This window comes from Bombina bombina, chromosome 5, assembly GCF_027579735.1.
Source record: "Bombina bombina isolate aBomBom1 chromosome 5, aBomBom1.pri, whole genome shotgun sequence".
In the NCBI taxonomy this organism is placed as follows: domain Eukaryota; kingdom Metazoa; phylum Chordata; class Amphibia; order Anura; family Bombinatoridae; genus Bombina; species Bombina bombina.
Genome location: NC_069503.1, coordinates 8,925,068 through 8,950,300, shown reverse-complemented (window position 1 = coordinate 8,950,300; position 25,233 = coordinate 8,925,068). Strand labels below are relative to the sequence as shown.

Here is a 25,233-nt window from a genome sequence, read left to right as displayed (position 1 = left end):
CAGGGGTCAGCGATAGCGGGGGCGGCAGATTAGGGGTTAATAAATATAATATAGGGGTCGGTGGTGTTAGGGGCAGCAGATTAGGGGTTCATAGGGATAACATAGGTTGCGGCGGTGTACGGAGTGGCAGATTAGGGGTTAATAATAATATGCAGGGGTCAGCGATAGCGGGAGCGGCAGATTAGGGGTTAATAAGTGTAAGACTCCTGTGAAAACTCCTGTGAATAACGTTTTCCATCTACATAATCTACTAGCACTGAATTCTCTAGCTCCTAAGTTCAAACATAATATATGCTGCCCTCCTAAAAGCCCTTAATACTGAGTAATTGCCTAATTTGTATGGCTAAATAAGTTGTGCTTAGTCAGAAAATTAGTTCAGGGCTTAGTTAGTATAATATACTATATAGTGACCTGCCTAGGCTTACAATACAGGTATTAGTGAGAACCTTATTGTCTAGTTTATAATTATATTATGGTCTCTAGTTTAATACTGAGGCCTCTAGTTATTAAGGTCTGTCGGACCTGATCCGACAGTGCGGATCAGGTCCGACAGACCTCCGCTGATTATAAGTTAGGCTTGTATTATGCCCCACGACTAAAACCCTAAGTATTGTATTCAATTGCCAGGTATGACCGGCAGCTCTATGTAGCAACGCTATAATTACCACAAGGATGAGTCTTAATAACGTCACTGTTCTTAAAGTGGTTCCCAAAAACACAGTATTATACTATATACAGAAATCGCTTCTCTAGCAAAGAGGGAGGGGAGTAGTTCCCCAAATCGTGCCTAATTAAATATTTAATATTTTTAGCTTAAAAAAGGGGGTTGTGGGGTGTTTGGATTTGGTGCAGTGTTTAACACTGTGGCCCCTAGTTATCAAGCCGTCAACCTCAAATACGCTGGAATTCCGCAGCGTATTTGCAGCGAGGCTGATTCGCCTAACTTATCAAGCCCTACACACCAGCAAAAGTAGAATTTAGTGACGTAAGCTTCGATCCGCCGGACTCAGTCCGACACAGATCGATTCTTACATCACTCCAGATGTTCCACACACAAGTGCGGCACAATCTGACTACTTTTGCTAGTTATCAAAAAACTAGCAGGTACGCTCGGCACTTTTCCGGCCCAGCATACCTGGTTTTCAATCCGCCGCCCTGGAGGTGGCGGATCCCATAGGAATCAATGGGAGTCTGACCATAGCGAAAGTTCATGTTCGCTGCTGCCCGATATCCCCTTGATTCCTATGGGAGCTGTCTACACCTAACACCCTAACATGTACCCTGAGTCTAAACACCCCTAATCTGTCCCCCTACACTGCCGCAACTAAATAAAGTTATTACCCCCTAAACCGCCGCTCCCGGTGCCCACCGCCTCTCTAATAAACTGATTAACCCCTAAACCGCCGCTCCCGGACCCCGCCGCCACCTACATAATACCTATTAACCCCTATCCTGCCCCCCCTACACCGCCACCACCTATAATACATTTATTAACCCCTATCCTGCCTTCCTTACACCGCCGCCACTATAATAAAATTATTAACCCCTAAACCTAAGTCTAACCCTAACACCCCTTTAACTTAAATATTAATTAAATACATCTAAATATTATAACTCTTATTAACTAAATTAATCCTATTTAAAACTAAATACTTACCTTTAAAATAAACCCTAATATAGCTACAATATAAATAATAATTATATTGTAGCTATCTTAGGATTTATTTTTATTTTACAGGCAACTTTCAATTTATTTTAACTAGGTACAATAGCTATTAAATAGTTATTAACTATTTAATAGCTACCTAGTTAAAATAATTACCAATTTACCTGTAAAATAAATCCTAACCTAAGTTACAATTACACCTAACACTACACTATACTTAAATAAATTATTCCTATTTAAAACTAAATACTTACCTGTAAAATAAACCCTAAGATAGCTACAATGTAATTAATAATTACATTGTAGCTATTTTAGGATTTATATTTATTTTACAGGTAACTTTGTATTTATTTTAGCTAGTTAGAATAGTTATTAAATAGTTATTAACTATTTAATAACTACCTAGCTAAAAGAAATACAAAATAAATCCTAACCTAAGTTACAATTAAACCTAACACTACACTATCATTAAATTAATTAAATAAATTACCTACAAATAACTACAATACAATTAAATAAACTAACTAAAGTACAAAAAATAAAAAAACTAAGTTACAAAAAATAAAAAAAACTAAGTTACAAACATTTAAAAAATATTACAACAATTTTAAGATACTTACACGTAATCTAAGGCCCCTAATAAAATAACAAAGCCCCCCAAAATAAAAAAATGTCCTACCCTATTCTACATTAAAAAGTTACCAGCTCTATTACCTTACCAGCCCTTAAAAGGGCCTTTTGCGGGGCATGCCCCAAAGAAAACAGCTCTTTGGCCTGTAAAATAAAAATACAACCCCCCAACATTAAAACTCACCACCCACATACCCCTAATCTAACCCAAACCCCCCTTAAATAAACCTAACACTACCCCCCTGAAGATCATCCTACCTTTAGCCGTCTTCAGCCAGCTGACCACCGATGGAACAGAAGAGGACATCCGCAGCGGCCGAAGTCTTCATCCAAGGGGCGCTGAAGAAGTCTTCCATCCGATTGAAGTCTACATCTAAGGGGCGCTGAAGAAGTCTTCCATCCGATTGAAGTCATCATCCAAGGGGCGCTGAAGAAGTCTTCCATCCGATTGAAGTCATCATCCAGGTGGCGTCTTCAATCTTCATCCATCCGGAGTGGAGCCATCTTCAGACGAGCGGACACAGAGCTATCCTCTTCTACCGACGGACTAACGATGAATGACGGTTCCTTTAAGTGACGTCATCCAAGATGGAGTCCCTCAAATTGCCAATCGGAATTAAGGTAGGAAAAATCTGATTGGCTGATTTAATCAGCCAATCAGATTGAGCTTGCATTCTATTGGCTGTTCAGATTGAGCTCGCATTCTATTGGCTGATCGGATTGGCAGATTGAAGTTCAATCCGATTGGCTGATCCAATCAGATTGGCTGATTAAATCAGCCAGATTTTTCCTACCTTAATTCCGATTGGCTGATAGAATCCTATCAGCCAATCGGAATTCGAGGGACGCCATCTTGGATGACGTCACTTAAAGGAACCGTCATTCGTCGTTAGTCCGTCGGTAGAAGAGGATGGCTCCACGTCGGCTCGTCTGAAGATGGCTCCGCTCCGCCCCGGATGGATGAGGATTGAAGACGCCGCCTGGATGCTGACTTCAATCGGATGGAAGACTTCTTCAGCGCGCCTTGCATGATGACTTCAATCGGATGGAAGACTTCTTCAGCACCCCTTGGATGAAGACTTCAATCGGATGGAAGACTTCTTCAGCGCCCCTTGGATGAAGACTTTGGCCGCTGCGGATGTCCTCTTCTGTTCCATCGGTGGTCGGCTGGCTGAAGATGGCTGAAGGTAGGATGATCTTCAGGGAGGTAGTGTTAGGTTTATTTAAGGGGGGTTTGGGTTAAAGTAGGGGTGTGTGGGTTTTAATGTTGGGGGGGTTGTATTTTTATTTTACAGGCAAAAGAGCTGTTTTCTTTGGGGCATGCCCCGCAAAAGGCCCTTTTAAGGGCTGGTAAGGTAATAGAGCTGGTAACGTTTTAATGTAGAATAGGGTAGGGCATTTTTTTATTTTGGGGGGGCTTTGTTATTTTATTAGGGGGCTTAGATTAGGTGTAAGCAGCTTAAAATTGTTGTAATATTTTTGAAATGTTTGTAACTTATTTTTTTTTATTTTTTGTAACTTATTTTTTTTATTTTTTGTACTTTAGTTAGTTTATTTAATTGTATTGTAGTTATTTGTAGGTAATTTATTTAATTAATTTAATGATAGTGTAGTGTTAGGTTTAATTGTAACTTAGGTTAGGATTTATTTTACAGGTAATTTTGTATTTCTTTTAGCTAGGTAGTTATTAAATAGTTAATAACTATTTAATAACTATTCTAACTAGCTAAAATAAATACAAAGTTACCTGTAAAATAAATATAAATCCTACAATAGCTACAATGTAATTATTAATTACATTGTAGCTATCTTAGGGTTTATTTTACAGGTAAGTATTTAGTTTTAAATAGGAATAATTTATTTAAGTATAGTGTAGTGTTAGGTGTAATTATAACTTAGGTTAGTTTTTATTTTACAGGTAAATTTGTCTTTAATTTTAACTAGGTAGCTATTAAATAGTTAATAACTATTTAATAGCTATTGTACCTAGTTAAAATAAATTGAAAGTTGCCTGTAAAATAAAAATAAATCCTAAGATAGCTACAATATAATTATTATTTATATTGTAGATAAATTAGGGTTTATTTTAAAGGTAAGTATTTAGTTTTAAATAGGATTAATTTAGTTAATAAGAGTTATAATATTTAGATGTATTTAATTAATATTTAAGTTAGGGGGGTGTTAGGGTTAGATTTAGGTTTAGGGGGTTAATAATTTTATTATAGTGGCGGCGGTGTGGGGGGGCAGGATAGGGGTTAATAAATGTATTATAGGTGGCGGCAGTGTAGGGGGGCAGAATAGGGGTTAATAGGTATTATGTAGGTGGCGGAGGGGTCCGGGAGCGGCGGTTTAGGGGTTAATAAGTTTATTATAGTGGTGGTGGGGTCCGGGAGCGGCAATTTAGGGGTTAAACAATTTATTTAGTTGCGACGGGATCCGGGATCGGCAGGATAGGGGTTAATAAATTTATTATAGGTGGCGGCGGTATAGGGGGGCAGGATAGGGGTTACTAGGTATAATGTAGGTGGTGGTGGGCTCCGGGAGGGGCGGTCTAGGGGTTAATACATTTATTATAGTTGCGGCGGTGTCCGGGAGCAGCGGTTTAGGGGTTAATAACTTTATTTAGTTGCAGGGAGCTCCGGGGGCGCCGGTATAGGGGGTAGAACAGTGTAGTTTAGTGTGGGTGCTTAGTGACAGCTTGTCAATAAAGCTGTCAAAAAGCCGAAGAGCAGCAAGATCAGATGAGTGATAACTATCACAGTCCGCTGCTCATCGCCCCGTACTTGGTGTGTGGATTTTTGACAGATTTATTGATAACTTTGGCGAGATTATTCAGGTCCGCAGCGGCGATGGTAGGCGAGTTTAGGTGGGTGTATTTGGGCTGGCGATGGCAGGTAAGTAGACACGTTGATAACTAGAGGCCAGTGAGTCAAGTCAGTAATGGACACCGGGACCAACGTTTGTCAATGTCCCGCACTATGTCGCAATTCAGCTCTTAAGCTATTAGATAGTAGTTACTGCCCATTACATTCTATCATTATATTCTATCAAAAATGATTGAACATGTGTCCATCAATGTAATATACCCCACTCATTACCCACAAAAATTTTAAGCTAAAGTGCCGATAACGGCCAACAACGATTATTAAGTCTATTATTGAAATTTAAACATGCAGAGAAGCAGAGCGAACGCCTGACGCGCGTTTCGCCTACTGCTTTGTCAAAGGCGCCGAACGTCCGTCGTGCCTTCTCTTTTAAAGCCAAACCAGCAAATCAGAAAAGGGGTGTGTGTAAGTCACACAGCGAGAGTAACCAATCACAGAGCGTTGGTGACGTCATTGAAGTTGAATGTGTGCGATTGGGCTAAATACGTAAGAGGTGTGTGGTGTGACTAACCAATCGAAGTATGATCTCAGACGCAATGTAAATAAACATCTTGGACACTGGTGCCTGTCTTATCCATAATGTGGTTACGATATGATCATATATAGTGATCAGATGGTTCCTTCATTGAAACACAGTATAGGCACTCCAGATAAATTCACCGCCAATTGTACAGATATTATATCGTGTCAGGTAGGAAGCTACTTATAGTCCAGTATGCAAATGGATCTTGACAGATATTAACGGCAGAGAACAATAATGCGGGTACTGAAATATACATTGGACTGTAGGTTATCTTAATTTCAGGATAGTTAACAACCCTGAATAATTGAGAGTTAAGCCAGACATATTCTATTACTGGACTTTCCTGGTATTAATTATATATGTCCCTCCGGATTTATTCATTAACCCCTACATATAGAGATACGTCCTTTGTGACTCCTACATCCTTAGTGATCCTATCTAGTGATCAATATTTATTATCTCATCATATTTCGTGCATGTGTATTCCAGAACTCGCATTAGATGTACCACTTGCATACTAAAATATATGAGCTCTTTGTGAACCATCCATTCAAAGACCTACTGATCTTTATAGCCTGCACTGTAAGATGGAATCTGATTAGTTAGGACAGTGTACCTGATATAGTATGATGCATATGTATTGTTCAGTCAGAGCAGGAATATTTTTCATTTTTTCTTATTTAAGACATGTGTGTTTACATGTGCTATACTGATGTTAGGTTTATATATTAGACTAAATGAAGTATAACAGGTACTCAGATATTGTCCCTTCCTCTTTTGTGCATATCTGTTTCAGTACTCACACTTATGTACTGGGTTATATGTACTATTGTGGGCATTCCATTCAGAGACCCACTGATCTTTATAGTCTGTACTATAAAATTCATAGCAAAGAGGAAAAGGGTAGTTGTCACTCCTAAATATCATCCAGTTCATGTATAGCAAATAACTTTAGCAGAGTGTTGTTCCCGGGACTTACCCAAGTTGGCCGCACTCCCCCCCTGGAATATCAACTGCTGGCCATCCAAGGACAACGTCTGAGCTTGCCGGGGACCTGTGTAAATACAGACCGAAGTTACATCGGTGAGCGTCTCGCTCCAAACATCCGGCGCAGGCTACAGAAGCCTCAGAACAGCTCGCTCCTCCAATTCATCAGTGTAGACGTCAGACGTGACGTATCCTGGGTCTCCGTTCGGGGGGCGGGGCTCTGTCTTCACCCGGGATTACAACTCCTAGTGTAGGGACTAGTGGATCCACAGCTGGTGCGATATCAGTAGAAATTCAAAAAGACAAGGATCCAACGTAGAGTGTAGAAATAAAAGTTCAAATTTATTTAACAAACGTTAAAATGCCAAACAAGGCTAGCAACAGAGCTGGACAAAAGCCTGGGTATGTGAGCATGACACCAACGGATTACATGTTTTGGCACTCAGCCGTAATCATAGCCATAGGTGTCACACATGTGAACCTGTACATCTGTCAGTAAAGGACACTGCATTCTGTATTACTTGCTGTATTTCGCAGGTCTATAAACATATTCACGATAACGTGACAAATCTGCCTTAATAGTGGATAAAGAACAAGAAAATGATTTACATAGCAACCTATAGGTGTATTAATAGAATGCCACAGTTAACTCCACTGAAGTGTTATTTAATAGATTCTACTCTGTAGTGAGATATAACTTCCACCCCATACACAACAGTGTTGATTTTTTCTGCACAATAATATAATCAATACCCTAATAGGTTTTGAATTTATAGAATCTCAAATCTCTTTGTGTTTTTAATTAACACACAAGTAATTTATTTAATGTATATTACAACAAAAGTTGTTTTATTTTTTACCCACTCCGATCCCCCTGCTTTTTTAAATATGATGTTTTCTAACTAAAGGGTCACAGAAGTGCTATATAAGTGCATTCTTTCCAGTCTAGAATTCCCTTTCTGGGAAATTTTCTTCACTTAAACTTTGCAATTAGTTTTTTTGCACAAGCAGTCTAGCTCAGAAAATATAACTTAAATAATTCAAATTGAGCAAACCCCCACTATATGTGTAGTGCTATTGCAATTCTCTCCAGGTTTATAATAACAGCAGGGCTCTTTGTGCCATATAACCCCAGGGCTGTCTGTGCTTTATAACCCCAGGGCTGTCTGTGCCATATAACCCCAAGGCTGTCTGTGCCATATAACCCCAGGGCTGTCTGTGCCATATAACACCAGGGCTGTTTGTGCCATATAACCCCAGGGCTGTCTGTGCCATATAACCCCAGGGCTGTCTGTGCCATATAACACCAGGACTGTCTTTGCCATATAACACTAGGGCTGTCTGTGCCATATAACACTAGGGCTGTCTGTGCCATATAACCCCAGGGCTGTTTGCGCCATATAACACCAGGGCTGTCTGTGCCATATAACACCAGGACTGTCTGTGCCATATAACACTAGGGCTGTTTGTGCCATATAACACCAGGACTGTCTGTGCCATATAACCCCAGGACTGTCTGTGCCATATAACCCCAGGGCTGTCTGTGCCATATAACCCCAGGGCTGTCTGTGCCATATAACACCAGGACTGTCTGTGCCATATAACACCAAGGCTGTCTGTGCCATATAACACCAGGGCTGTCTGTGCCATATAACACCAGGACTGTCTGTGCCATATAACACTAGGGCTGTCTGTGCCATATAACACCAGGACTGTCTGTGCCATATAACCCCAGGACTGTCTGTGCCATATAACCCCAGGGCTGTCTGTGCCATATAACACCAGGGCTGTCTGTGCCATATAACACTAGGGCTGTCTGTGCCATATAACACCAGGGCTGTCTGTGCCATATAACACCAGGGCTGTCTGTGCCATATAACCCCAGGGCTGTCTGTGCCATATAACACCAGGGCTGTTTGTGCCATACTACACCAGGGCTGTCTGTGCAATATAACACCAGGGCTGTCTGTGCCATATAACACCAGGGCTGTCTATGCCATATAACACCAGGGCTGTCTGTGCCATATAACCCCAGGGCTGTCTGTGCCATATAACCCCAGGGCTGTCTGTGCCATATAACACCAGGGCTGTCTGTGCCATGTAACACCAGGGCTGTCTGTGCCATATAACACCAAGGCTGTCTGTGCTATATAACACCAAGGCTGTCTGTGCCATATAACACCAGGGCTGTCTGTGCCATATAACACCAGGGCGGTCTGTGCCATATAACACCAGGGCTGTCTGTGCCATATAACACCAGGGCGGTCTGTGCCATATAACACCAGGGCTGTCTGTGCCATATAACACCAGGGCTGTCTGTGCCATATAACACCAGGGCTGTCTGTGCCATATAACACCAGGGCTGTCTATGCCATATAACACCAGGGCTGTCTGTGCCATATAACACCAAGGCTGTCTGTGCCATATAACACCAAGGCTGTCTGTGCCATATAACACCAGGGCTGTCTGTGCCATATAACACCAGGGCTGTTTGTGCCATACTACACCAGGGCTGTCTGTGCAATATAACACCAGGGCTGTCTGTGCCATATAACACCAGGGCTGTCTATGCCATATAACACCAGGGCTGTCTGTGCTATATAACACCAAGGCTGTCTGTGCCATATAACACCAGGGATGTCTGTGCCATATAACACCAGGGCTGTCTGTGCCATATAACACCAGGGCTGTCTGTGCCATATAACACCAGGGCTGTCTGTGCCATATAACACCAGGGCTGTCTGTGCCATATAACACCAGGGCTGTCTGTGCCATATAACCCCAGGGCTGTCTGGGCCATATAACACCAGGGCTGTTTGTGCCATACTACACCAGGGCTGTTTGTGCAATATAACACCAGGGCGGTCTGTGCCATATAACACCAGGGCTGTCTATGCCATATAACACCAGGGCTGTCTGTGCCATATAACCCCAGGGCTGTCTGTGCCATATAACCCCAGGGCTGTCTGTGCCATATAACACCAGGGCTGTCTGTGCCATGTAACACCAGGGCTGTCTGTGCCATATAACACCAAGGCTGTCTGTGCTATATAACACCAAGGCTGTCTGTGCCATATAACACCAGGGCTGTCTGTGCCATATAACACCAGGGCGGTCTGTGCCATATAACACCAGGGCTGTCTGTGCCATATAAAACCAGGGCTGTCTGTGCCATATAACACCAGGGCTGTCTATGCCATATAACACCAGGGCTGTCTGTGCTATATAACACCAAGGCTGTCTGTGCCATATAACACCAGGGCTGTCTGTGCCATATAACACCAGGGCTGTCTGTGCCATATAACACCAGGGCTGTCTGTGCCATATAAAACCAGGGCTGTCTGTGCCATATAACCCAAGGGCTGTCTGTGCCATATAACACCAGGGCTGTCTGTGCCATATAACCCCAGGGCTGTCTGTGCCATATAACACCAGGGCTGTTTGTGCCATACTACACCAGGGCTGTCTGTGCCATATAGCACCAGGGCTGTTTGTGCCATATAACACAAGGGCTGTCTGTGCCATATAACACCAGGGCTGTCTGTGCCATATAACACCAGGGCTGTCTGTGCCATATAACCCCAGGGCTGTCTGTGCCATATAACACCAGGGCTGTTTGTGCCATACTACACCAGGGCTGTCTGTGCCATATAACACCAGGGCTGTCTGTGCCATATAAAACCAGGGCTGTCTGTGCCATATAACCCCAGGGCTGTCTGTGCCATATAACACCAGGGCTGTTTGTGCCATACTACACCAGGGCTGTCTGTGCCATATAACACCAGGGCTGTCTGTGCCATATAACACCAGGGCTGTCTGTGCCATATAACACCAGGGCTGTCTGTGCCATATAACACCAGGGCTGTCTGTGCCATATAACCCCAGGGCTGTCTGTGCCATATAACACCAAGGCTGTCTGTGCCATATAACACCAGGGTTGTCTGTGCCATATAACACCAGGGCTGTCTGTGCCATATAACACCAGGGCTTTCTGTGCCATATAACACCAGGGCTGTCTGTGCCATATAACACCAGGGCTGTCTGTGCCATATAACCCCAGGGCTGTCTGTGTCATATAACACCAGGGCTGTCTGTGCCATATAACCCCAGGGCTGTCTGTGCCATATAACCCCAGGGCTGTCTGTGCCATATAACCCCAGGGCTGTCTGTGCCATATAACCCCAGGGCTGTCTGTGCCATATAACACCAGGGCTGTCTGTGCCATATAACCCCAGGGCTGTCTGTGCCATATAACCCCAGGGCTGTCTGTGCCATATAACACCAGGGCTGTCTGTGCCATATAACACCAGGGCTGTCTCTGCCATATAACACCAGGGCTGTCTGTGCCATATAACACCAGGGCTGTCTGTGCCATATAACACCAGGGCTGTCTGTGCCATATAACACCAGGGCTGTCTGCGCCATATAACACCAGGGTTGTCTGCGCCATATAACACCAGGGCTGTCTGTGCCATATAACACCAGGGCTGTCTGTGCCATATAACACCAGGGCTGTCTGTGCCATATAACACCAGGGCTGTATGTGCCATATAACACCAGGGCTGACTGTGCCATATAACACAAGGGCTTTCTGTGCCATATAACACCAGGGCTGTCTGTGCCATATAACACCAGGGCTGTCTGTGCAATATAACACCAGGGCTGTCTGTGCCATATAACACCAGGGCTGTCTGTGTCATATAACACCAGGGCTGTCTGTGCCATATAACACCAGGGCTGTCTGTGCCATATAACCCCAGGGCTGTCTGTGCCATATAACACCAGGGCTGTTTGTGCCATACTACACCAGGGCTGTCTGTGCAATATAACACCAGGGCTGTCTGTGCCATATAACACTAGGGCTGTCTATGCCATATAACACCAGGGCTGTCTGTGCTATATAACACCAAGGCTGTCTGTGCCATATAACACCAGGGCTGTCTGTGCCATATAACACCAGGGCTGTCTGTGCCATATAACACCAGGGCTGTCTGTGCCATATAACACTAGGGCTGTCTGTGCCATATAACCCAAGGGCTTTCTGTGCCATATAACACCAGGGCTGTCTGTGCCATATAACCCCAGGGCTGTCTGTGCCATATAACACCAGGGCTGTTTGTGCCATACTACACCAGGGCTGTCTGTGCAATATAACACCAGGGCTGTCTGTGCCATATAACACCAGGGCTGTCTAAGCCATATAACACCAGGGCTGTCTGTGCCATATAACCCCAGGGCTGTCTGTGCCATATAACCCCAGGGCTGTCTGTGCCATATAACACCAGGGCTTTCTGTGCCATATAACACCAGGGCTGTCTGTGCCATATAACACCAGGGCTGTCTGTGCAATATAACACCAGGGCTGTCTGTGCCATATAACACCAGGGCTGTCTGTGCCATATAACACCAGGGCTGTCTGTGCCATATAACACCAGGGCTGTCTGTGCCATATAACCCCAGGGCTGTCTGTGCCATATAACACCAGGGCTGTTTGTGCCATACTACACCAGGGCTGTCTGTGCAATATAACACCAGGGCTGTCTGTGCCATATAACACTAGGGCTGTCTATGCCATATAACACCAGGGCTGTCTGTGCTATATAACACCAAGGCTGTCTGTGCCATATAACACCAGGGCTGTCTGTGCCATATAACACCAGGGCTGTCTGTGCCATATAACACCAGGGCTGTCTGTGCCATATAACACTAGGGCTGTCTGTGCCATATAACCCAAGGGCTGTCTGTGCCATATAACACCAGGGCTGTCTGTGCCATATAACCCCAGGGCTGTCTGTGCCATATAACACCAGGGCTGTTTGTGCCATACTACACCAGGGCTGTCTGTGCAATATAACACCAGGGCTGTCTGTGCCATATAACACCAGGGCTGTCTAAGCCATATAACACCAGGGCTGTCTGTGCCATATAAGCCCAGGGCTGTCTGTGCCATATAACCCCAGGGCTGTCTGTGCCATATAACACCAGGGCTGTCTGTGCCATGTAACACCAGGGCTGTCTGTGCCATATAACACCAAGGCTGTCTGTGCTATATAACACCAAGGCTGTCTGTGCCATATAACACCAGGGCTGTCTGTGCCATATAACACCAGGGCTGTCTGTGCCATATAACACCAGGGCTGTCTGTGCCATATAACCCCAAGGCTGTATATGCCATATAACCCCAGGGCTGTCTGTGCCATATAACCCCAGGGCTGTCTGTGCCATATAACCCCAAGGCTGTCTGTGCCATATAACCCCAAGGCTGTCTGTGCCATATAACCCCAAGGCTGTCTGTGCCATATAACCCCAGGGCTGTCTGTGCCATATAACGCCAGGGCTGTCTGTGCCATATAACGCCAGGGCTGTTTGTGTCATACTACACCAGGGCTGTCTGTGCCATATAACACCAGGGCTGCCTGTGCCATATAACCCCAGGGCTGTCTGTGCCATATAACCCCAGGGCTGTCTGTGCCATATAACACCAGGGCTGTCTGTGCCATATAACACCAGGGCTGTCTGTGCCATATAACACCAGGGCTGTCTGTGCCATATAACACCAGGGCTGCCTGTGCCATATAACACTAGGGCTGTCTGTGCCATATAACACCAGGGCTGTCTGTGCCATATAACACCAGGGCTGTCTGTGCCATATAACACCAGGGCTGTCTGTGCCATATAACACCAGGGCTGTCTGTGCCATATAACACCAGGGCTGTCTGTGCCATATAACACCAGGGCTGTCTGTGCCATATAACACCAGGGCTGTTTGTGCCATACTACACCAGGGCTGTCTGTGCCATATAACACCAGGGCTGTCTGTGCCATATAACACCAGGGCTGTCTGTGCCATATAACACCAGGGCTGTCTGTGCCATATAACCCCAGGGCTGTCTGTGCCATATAACACCAAGGCTGTCTGTGCCATATAACACCAGGGTTGTCTGTGCCATATAACACCAGGGCTGTCTGTGCCATATAACACCAGGGCTTTCTGTGCCATATAACACCAGGGCTGTCTGTGCCATATAACACCAGGGCTGTCTGTGCCATATAACACCAGGGCTGTCTGTGCCATATAACTCCAGGGCTGTCTGTGCCATATAACCCCAGGGCTGTCTGTGCCATATAACACTAGGGCTGTCTGTGCCATATAACACCAGGGCTGTCTGTGCCATATAACACCAGGACTGTCTGTGCCATATAACACCAGGGCTGTCTGTGCCATATAACCCCAGGGCTGTCTGTGCCATATAACCCCAGGGCTGTCTGTGCCATATAACCCCAGGGCTGTCTGTGCCATATAACACCAGGGCTGTCTGTGCCATATAACCCCAGGGCTGTCTGTGCCATATAACCCCAGGGCTGTTTGTGCCATATAACCCCAGGGCTGTCTGTGCGGATGTCCTCTTCTGTTCCATCGGTGGTCGGCTGGCTGAAGACGGCTAAAAGTAGGATGATCTTCAGGGGGTTAGTGTTAGGTTTATTTAAGGGGGGTTTGGGTTAGAGTAGGGGTATGTGGGTGGTGGGTTTTAATGTTGGGGGGGTTGTATTTTTTTGAACATGCAAAAGAGCTGATTACTTTGGGGCATGCCCCGCAAAAGGCCATTTTAAGGGCTGGTAAGGTAATAGAGCTGTTAACTTTTGTAATTTAGAATAGGGTAGGGCATTTTTTTATTTTGGGGGGCTTTGTTATTTTATTAGGGGGCTTAGATTAGGTGTAATTAGCTTAAAAATCTTGTAATATTTTTTTATTTTTTGTAACTTATTTTTTTTAATTTTTTGTACTTTAGTTAGTTTATTTAATTGTATTTAATTGTAGGTATTTGTAGTTAATTTAATATATTTAATGATAGTTTAGTGTTAGGTTTAATTGTAACTTAGGTTAGGATTTATTTTACAGGTAATTTTGTATTTCTTTTAGCTAGGTAGTTATTAAATAGTTAATAACTATTTAATAACTATTCTACCTAGTTAAAATTAATACAAAGTTACCTGTAAAATAAATATAAATCCTAAAATAGCTATTATTAATGTAATTATTAATTACATTGTAGCTATCTTAGGGTTTATTTTACAGGTAAGTATTTATTTTTAAATAGGAATAATTTAGTTAATGATAGTGTAGTGTTAGGTGTAATTTTAACTTAGGTTAGTTTTTATTTTACAGGTAAATTCGTCTTTATTTTATCTAGGTAGCTATTAAATAGTTAATAACTATTTAATAACTATTGTGCCTAGTTAAAATAAATTGAAATTTGCCTGTAAAATAAAAATAAATCCTAAAATAGCTACAATATAATTATTAGTAATATTGTAGCTATCTTAGGGTTTATTTTATAGGTAAGTATGTAGTTTTAAATAGGAATAACTAATTTAATAAGAGTAATATTTATTTAGATTTATTTAATTAATATTTAAGTTAGGGGGTGTTAGGGTTAGTGTTAGACTTAGGTTTAGGCGTTAATAATTTTATTATAGGTTGCTGCGGTATAGGGGGGGGGCAGGATAGGTGTTAATAGGTATTATGTAGGTGGAGGCGGGATCCGGGAGCGGCGGTTTAGGGGTTAATACATTTATTATAGTTGCAGCAGGGTCCGGGAGCGGCGGTTTAGGGGGTAATAACTTTATTTAGTTGTGGGGGCTCCGGGGGCGCCGGTATAGGGGGTAGAACAGTATAGTATAGTGTGAGTGCTTAGTGACAGAGGTATTAATAAAGCTGTAGAAAAGCCGAAGAGCAGCGAGATCAAATGAGTGATAACTATCACAGTCCGCTGCTCATCGCACCATACTTGGTGCACGGCTTTTGGACAGCTTTTTAATAAGCGAGCATATTCAGGTCCACGGCGGCGATGTGAGGCGAGCTTAGGCGGGCGTATTGGGGCCGGCGAAGGCAGGCAAGTAGACACGTTGATAACTAGAGGCCAGAGTGTGTGTTTAGTGATACTTGTTCCTTATTATTAATTGGGTATTCTTTGTTCACAATTAAAGCTGGACTCTGGCCTGTTAGCATCACATGGGGACAAAGCCCTGTCTCATGGTAAGTATGAGCTGTCCCTGGATCTATAGCTTCTGACTGTAAAGGATAAGAGCTCTACTCACCTCTACAGGAGAAATCAGTAGCATGGAACTTATAGTATCCTGCACTGCAAACACACGTCACTAGACCATCCTGGCACAGGCAAGCGCTAGAGGCGGAGTCACAGAGATCAAAGTCACAAAGGCTGAGACCTAAAGAGTAGAAGAAAGAGAGAAGTAGGGGGAGAGAAATGGAATGAGGGTAAGGAGATAGAAAGATAAATAGATAGGGAGAGAGCAGGTAGATATGGAAAGATGGGGGAGAGGAAGAGAGATAAAAAAAGATGGAGGGCAGGGAAGAGAGTTACTAAGATCAGTCATTCTTGTTACATAACTGATGTGTATAAATGTCACATATAAATATATAACTGATGTGTATAAATGTCACATATACATATATAACTGATGTGTATAAATATCACATATACATATATAACTGATGTGTATAAATATCACATATACATATATATCTGATGTGTATAAATATCACATATACATATATAACTGATGTGTATAAATATCACATATACATATATAACTGATGTGTATAAATATCACATATACATATATAACTGATGTGTATAAATGGCACATATACATATATAACTGATGTGTATAAATATCACATATACATATATAACTGATGTGTATAAATATCACATATACATATATAACTGATGTGTATAAATGGCACATATACATATATAACTGATGTGTATAAATATCACATATACATATATAGCTGATGTGTATAAATATCACATATACATATATAACTGATATGTATAAATGTCACATATACATATATAACTGATGTGTATAAATATCACATATACATACATAACTGCTGTGTATAAATATCACATATACATATATAGCTGATGTGTATAAATATCACATATACATATATAACTGATGTGTATAAATATCACATATACATACATAACTGATGTGTATAAATGTCACATATACATATATAACTGATGTGTATAAATGTCACATATACATACATAACTGATGTGTATAAATATCACATATACATATATAGCTGATGTGTATAAATATCACATATACATATATAACTGATATGTATAAATGTCACATATACATATATAACTGATGTGTATAAATATCACATATACATACATAACTGCTGTGTATAAATATCACATATACATATATAGCTGATGTGTATAAATATCACATATACATATATAACTGATGTGTATAAATATCACATATACATACATAACTGATGTGTATAAATGTCACATATACATATATAACTGATGTGTATAAATGTCACATATACATACATAACTGATGTGTATAAATGTCACATATACAAATATAACTGATGTGTATAAATATCACATATACATATATAACTGATGTGTATAAATATCACATATACATATATAACTGATGTGTATAAATATCACATATACATATATAACTGATGTGTATAAATGGCACATATACATATATAACTGATGTGTATAAATATCACATATACATATATAACTGATGTGTATAAATATCACATATACATATATAACATATGTGTATAAATATCACATATACATATATAACTGATGTGTATAAATATCACATATACATATATAACTGATGTGTATAAATATCACATATACATATATAACTGATGTGTATAAATATCACATATACATATATAACTGATGTGTATAAATGTCACATATACATATATAACTGATGTGTATAAATGTCACATATACATACATAACTGATGTGTATAAATGTCACATATACATACATAACTGATGTGTATAAATGGCACATATACATATATAACTGATGTGTATAAATATCACATATACATATATAACTGATGTGTATAAATATCACATATACATATATAACTGATGTGTATAAATGTCACATATACATATATAACTGATGTGTATAAATATCACATATACATATATAACTGATGTGTATAAATATCACATATACATACATAACTGATGTGTATAAATATCACATATACATATATAACTGATGTGTATAAATATCACATATACATATATAACTGATGTGTATAAATGTCACATATACATATATAACTGATGTGTATAAATATCACATATACATACATAACTGATGTGTATAAATATCACATATACATATATAACTAATGTGTATAAATATCACATATACATATATAACTGATGTGTATAAATATCACATATACATACATAACTGATGTGTATAAATATCACATATGCATATATAACTGATGTGTATAAATATCACATATACATATATAACTGATGTGTATAAATATCACATATACATATATAACTGATGTGTATAAATATCACATATACATATATAACTGATGTGTATAAATATCACATATACATATATAACTGATGTGTATAAATATCACATATAGATATATAACTGATATGTATAAATATCACATATACATATATAACTGATGTGTATAAATATCACATATACATACATAACTGATGTGTATAAATATCACATATACATATATAACTGATGTGTATAAATATCACATATACATATATAACTGATGTGTATAAATATCACATATACATATATAACTGATGTGTATAAATATCACATATACATATATAACTGATGTGTATAAATATCACATATACATATATAACTAATGTGTATAAATGTCACATATACATATATAACTGATGTGTATAAATATCACATATACATACATAACTGATGTGTATAAATATCACATATACATATATAACTGATGTGTATAAATATCACATATACATACATAACTGATGTGTATAAATGTCACATATACATATATAACTGATGTGTATAAATATCACATATACATACATAACTGCTGTGTATAAATATCACATATACATATATAACTGATGTGTATAAATATCACATATACATATATAACTGATGTGTATAAATATCACATATACATATATAACTGATGTGTATAAATATCACATATACATATATAACTGATGTGTATAAATATCACATATACATATATAACTAATGTGTATAAATGTCACATATACATATATAACTGATGTGTATAAATATCACATATACATACATAACTGATGTGTATAAATATCACATATACATATATAACTGATGTGTATAAATATCACATATACATACATAACTGATGTGTATAAATGTCACATATACATATATAACTGATGTGTATAAATATCACATATACATACATAACTGCTGTGTATAAATATCACATATACATATATAACTGATGTGTATAAATATCACATATACATATATAACTGATGTGTATAAATATCACATATACATATATAACTGATGTGTATAAATATCACATATACATATATAACTGATATGTATAAAAATCACATATACATATATAACTGATGTGTATAAATATCACATAAACATATATAACTGATGTGTATACATGGCACACATACATATATAACTGATGTGTAGAAATATCACATATACATATATAACTGATGTGTAGAAATGTCACATATACATATATAACTGATGTGTATAAATATCACATATACATATATAACTGATGTGTATAAATGGCACATATACATATATAACTGATGTGTATAAATGGCACATATACATATATAACTAATGTGTATAAATATCACATATACATATATAACTGATGTGTATAAATATCACATATACATACATAACTGATGTGTATAAATATCACATATACATATATAACTGATGTGTATAAATATCACATATACATACATAACTGATGTGTATAAATGTCACATATACATATATAACTGATGTGTATAAATATCACATATACATAAATAACTGATGTGCATAAATGGCACATATACATACATAACTGATGTGTATAAATATCACATATACATATATAGCTGATGTGTATAAATGTCACATATACATACATAACTGATGTGTATAAATGGCACATATACATATATAACTGATGTGTATAAATATCACATATACATATATAACTGATGTGTATAAATATCACATATACATATATAACTGATGTGTATAAATGTCACATATACATATATAACTGATGTGTATAAATGGCACATATACATATATAACTGATGTGTATAAATATCACATATACATATATAACTGGTGTGTATAAATGTCACATATACATATATAACTGATGTGTATAAATGTCACATATACATATATAACTGATGTGTATAAATGTCACATATACATATATAACTGATGTGTATAAATAGCACATATACATATATAACTGATGTGTATAAATGGCACATATACATATATAACTGATGTGTATAAATGGCACATATACATATATAACTGATGTGTATAAATGGCACATATACATATATAACTGATGTGTATAAATGGCACATATACATATATAACTGATGTGTATAAATATTACATATACATATATAACTGATGTGTATAAATGGCACATATACATATATAACTGATGTGTATAAATATCACATATACATATATAACTGATGTGTATAAATATCACATATACATATATAACTGATGTGTATAAATGGCACATATACATATATAACTGATGTGTATAAATGGCACATATACATATATAACTGATGTGTATAAATGGCACATATACATATGTTACGGTACCAACAGGGTACCAAGGGTTAACACCAGGGAACAATGTCCTGAATAGGGAACCAGCAATTCACAACCCCAATCCGTTCCCCCCTAAAACATGAGACCAGGCTCCACATTCAAGGTAAAACAAAGTGAACTTTATCAAGGGCCATATCCCCAGTATTTATGCAGGTCAGACCCCAGATGGGGGGTTGAAAGAATGTTGTACATTAGATGGAGGGAACACGCCCTTTGACATGATACAAAAGAATACCTTGCTTAAGCTGATAACAACTTAAACACAAGACACACACTTGGCTTTTCTTATCACCTAGGCGTCTGCTCTCTGGAGGTGATTAAACAATGGAATGTTTATTACTAACTTTAATGACAGTACACAATAGCTGAGGCTAGTAACCTTGTCGTTAGAAATTAGCTTCTTAAAGCTGAACACAGTTAACTCCTTCAGTCCTGACAGAAGGGTCTGTCACATAGCTCCCCCCTTGTGGAACACTCTGGCAGACCCGGCTTGACCCTTTGGCGGGTCAACCTGGGGATGAACGGACTAGGAGGTGGTAGGCATGTCAGTTTGCCGGGACAATCCCTCTGTATTCCCGTTATGAGAGAGAATTCCTGCCCGTATAAATAAGGGTTCAATTTCCTCAGTGCCCAGACTAGGGCTAAACAGTCCTTCAAAATATCATCGGCTTCTTTACGTGGTTTTTGTACCTGCTCTTTATAGGTATCCACAATCCCTTCATACTGACATAGGGTGCCCTTGAGTTGCTGCACCTCACTATGAGCCAGCGTCAGCTTCTCCTCCAGTGTCGCTAAGTTTGTCTTTAAGGTTTCATGTTCCACTCTTAAGCTGGTGTTTTCTGCACTCTGTCGGTGCAGCTTGTCTAGCAGAGATTCCTGTTCTAAACGTGCTTTTTCCTCTGCACTCCTCTTCTCTCCCGCTAGCACTGTTACATGATTATTTAACGTGACCATTTCATCTTCTACGTGACTCTTCTCCTTCATCAGCGCATTGTAACGGGACTTCCACGTATCAATAGCAGATAGAGATTTACTGCGCTCAGCATCCTGGGGCTTAGCAGCAGGTGGGTCAGTCTCTGCTGCACGAATCTGGGCACGGGTAGTCACAGGGTTAACATCAGCAGGACCCATGGGAGCATAGGCAGAAACAATGGGGGCTAAGTCATTTCCAAGAAGAACATCAGCAGGTAAGTCCTTCTTGACCCCCACATTCACAGGTCTAGCGCCCACTCCCCAATCCAAATGTACCCTAGCAACAGGTAGGCGGAACACAGCGCCCCCTGCTACCCTCACAGCCACAGTGTCTCCAGTGTGCTGTTTCTCAGACACCAAGTTCTTTTGAAGCAAGGTCATGGTAGCACCAGTATCCCGTAGACCACTGACCTCCTTCCCATTCACTTTAACCAGTTGCCGGTTATTCCAGTGGGCAGCTTGCACAAGGTCTGCCTCATGTAGGATGCCCCAGCATTCTTGCGCCTCTACCTAGTGGGCCGCAGGCTGAGGGTTACGTGGGATTCCGCCGGCGGGTCTTCTCCAGGACTGTGCTGGGTTCGCTGTGTTTAGGGGACACTCTGGTCTTTTGTGCCCTAGTTGCTTACATCCAAAGCACCGAATAGGTTGTGAGTAGCCCCGCGAATTGAACCGGGCTCTCTGAGGGTAGTTCGTGGCCGGAGGCCGTGGGGTATAGCAGTGCGCCGGGGTTTGGTAACTGGCAGCTGCTGGGGTGACTGGGGGTCTGTACTCCACTCTAGCAGGGGGCTTAGTGGTAGCAGTGTCCAGTTTGCGGGCATCCGTATACTCATCTGCCAGGCGAGCAGCTTCATGCAGGGTGGAGGGTTTATGGTCCCGAACCCACTCTCTAACTCCTGCTGATAACTTGTCAAAGCAATGTTCCAACAGGAATAGCTGCAGCACCTCTTCCCCAGATACGGCTTGGCACCCCGCTATCCAGTGAGCTGCTGTGTGGTGCACCTTACATGCCCACTCAAGGTAGGAATCTCCAGCTAATTTAACAGTGTCTCTGAACCGCCTCCGGTATGCCTCCGGTGTAACCGCATACCTGGAGAGCAGAGCCTCTTTTAGAGTATTATAATCCCCGACTTCCTCATCTGGAATGGCCCGAAAAGCCTCACTGGCCCGGCCGGATAATTTTCCGGATAATATCGTGACCCAGTCCTCTGCGGGTACCTTGTGTAGTGCACATTGCCTCTCAAAATCCGCAAGGTACCCATCAATCTGTCCTTCTGTTTCCAGGAAGTTTTTAAAAGCTGCAAAATTTTCTTTTCCCTTTTCCACGGGGTTGCTGTTACTTGGGCTGCTGCAACGCTGCTTTGGCGAAGTAGGTTGGCCTCCACAGCGGCTATGACCCGGTCGATAATTTCCGCAGATAGGTTGGGGCCATAATGTGCCAGTCTTATTTTAACCGCCCGATCAAAGCTTGCTTCTTCGGGGGTTCTGTCTGATATGCTGGGCCCATTGGTTCCTTCAGTCCCTGGTACTCCTTCCATCTTAGTCAGTATTGTAATAATCCCCCTCTTCCTGAGGTTACTGGCTTGTGTAGTTGCTCTTCTGGGCGATAAGGTTCATCACGTCGCTTGCCACCAATTGTTACGGTACCAACAGTGTACCAAGGGTTAACACCAGATGAACAATGTCCTGAATAGGGAACCAGCAATTCACAACCCCAATCCGTTCCCCCCTCAAACATGAGACCAGGCTCCACATTCAAGGTAAAACAAAGTGAACTTTATTAAGGGCCATATGCCCAGTATTTATGCAGGTCAGACCCCAGATGGGGGGTTGAAAGAATGTTGTACATTAGATGGAGGGAACACGCCCTTTGACATGATACAATAGAATACCTTGCTTAAGCTGATAACAACTTAAACACAAGACACACACTTGGCTTTTCTTATCACCTAGGCGTCTGCTCTCTGGAGGTGATTAAACAATGGAATGTTTATCACTAACTTTAATGACAGTACACAATAGCTGAGGCTAGTAACCTTGTCGTTAGAAATTAGCTTCTTAAAGCTGAACACAGTTAACTCCTTCAGTCCTGACAGAAGGGTCTGTCACAACATATATAACTGATGTGTATAAATGTCACATATACATATATAACTGATGTGTATAAATGGCACATATACATATATAACTGATGTGCATAAATGGCACATATACATATATAACTGATGTGTATAAATGTCACATATACATATATAACTGATGTGTATAAATATCACATATACATATATAACTGATGTGTATAAATATCACATATACATATATAACTGATGTGTATAAATATCACATATACATATTTAACTGATGTGTATAAATATCACATATACATATATAACTGATGTGTATAAAAATCACATATACATATGTAACTGATGTGTATAAATGGCACATATACATACATAACTGATGTGTATAAATGTCACATATACATACATAACTGATGTGTATAAATATCACATATCCATATATAACTGATGTGTATAAATATCACATATCCATATATAACTGATGTGTATAAATATCACATATCCATATATAACTGATGTGTATAAATATCACATATACATATATAACTGATGTGTATAAATATCACATATACATATATAACTGATGTGTATAAATATCACATATACATATATAACTGATATGTATAAATATCACATATACATACATAACTGATGTGTATAAATATCACATATACATACATAACTGATGTGTATAAATGTCACATATACATATATAACTGATGTGTATAAATGTCACATATACATATATAACTGATGTGTATACATCGCACATATACATATATAACTGATGTGTATAAATATCAAATATACATATATAACTGATGTGTATAAATGGCAAATATACATACATAACTGATGTGTATAAATATCACATATACATATATAGCTGATGTGTATAAATGGCACATATACATATATAACTGATGTGTATAAATATCACATATACATATATAACTGATGTGTATAAATATCACTTATACATACATAACTGATGTGTATAAATATCACATATACATACATAACTGATGTGTATAAATATTACATATACATATATAACTGATGTGTATAAATATCACATATACATACATAACTGATGTGTATAAATATCACATATACATACATAACTGATGTGTATAAATATCACATATACATATATAACTGATGTGTATAAATGGCACATATACATATATAACTGATGTGTATAAATGTCACATATACATATATAACTGATGTGTATACATCGCACATATACATACATAACTGATGTGTATAAATATCACATATACATATATAACTGATGTGTATAAATATCACATATACATATATAACTGATGTGTATAAATATCACATATCCATATATAACTGATGTGTATAAATATCACATATACATATATAACTGATGTGTATAAATATCACATATACATATATAACTGATGTGTATAAATATCACATATACATATATAACTGATGTGTATAAATATCACATATCCATATATAACTGATGTGTATAAATATCACATATACATATATAACTGATGTGTATAAATATCACATATACATATATAACTGATGTGTATAAATGTCACATATACATATATAACTGATGTGTATAAATATCACATATACATATATAACTGATGTGTATAAATATCACATATACATATATAACTGATGTGTATAAATGGCACATATACATACATAACTGATGTGTAT

General features: G+C 39.4%; 1 protein-coding gene across 1 annotated transcript in view; it reads right to left on the bottom strand.

The window, feature by feature from the left end:
- Positions 1-25,233, bottom strand: part of LOC128659668 (protein HEG homolog 1) — a 198,375-nt gene that overhangs the window by 22,333 nt on the left and 150,809 nt on the right. Inside the window, exon 7 of the mRNA XM_053713237.1 lies at positions 15,791-15,919. Coding sequence (XP_053569212.1) covers positions 15,791-15,919 — 129 coding nt within the window. The remainder of the gene's footprint in view (positions 1-15,790; positions 15,920-25,233) is intronic.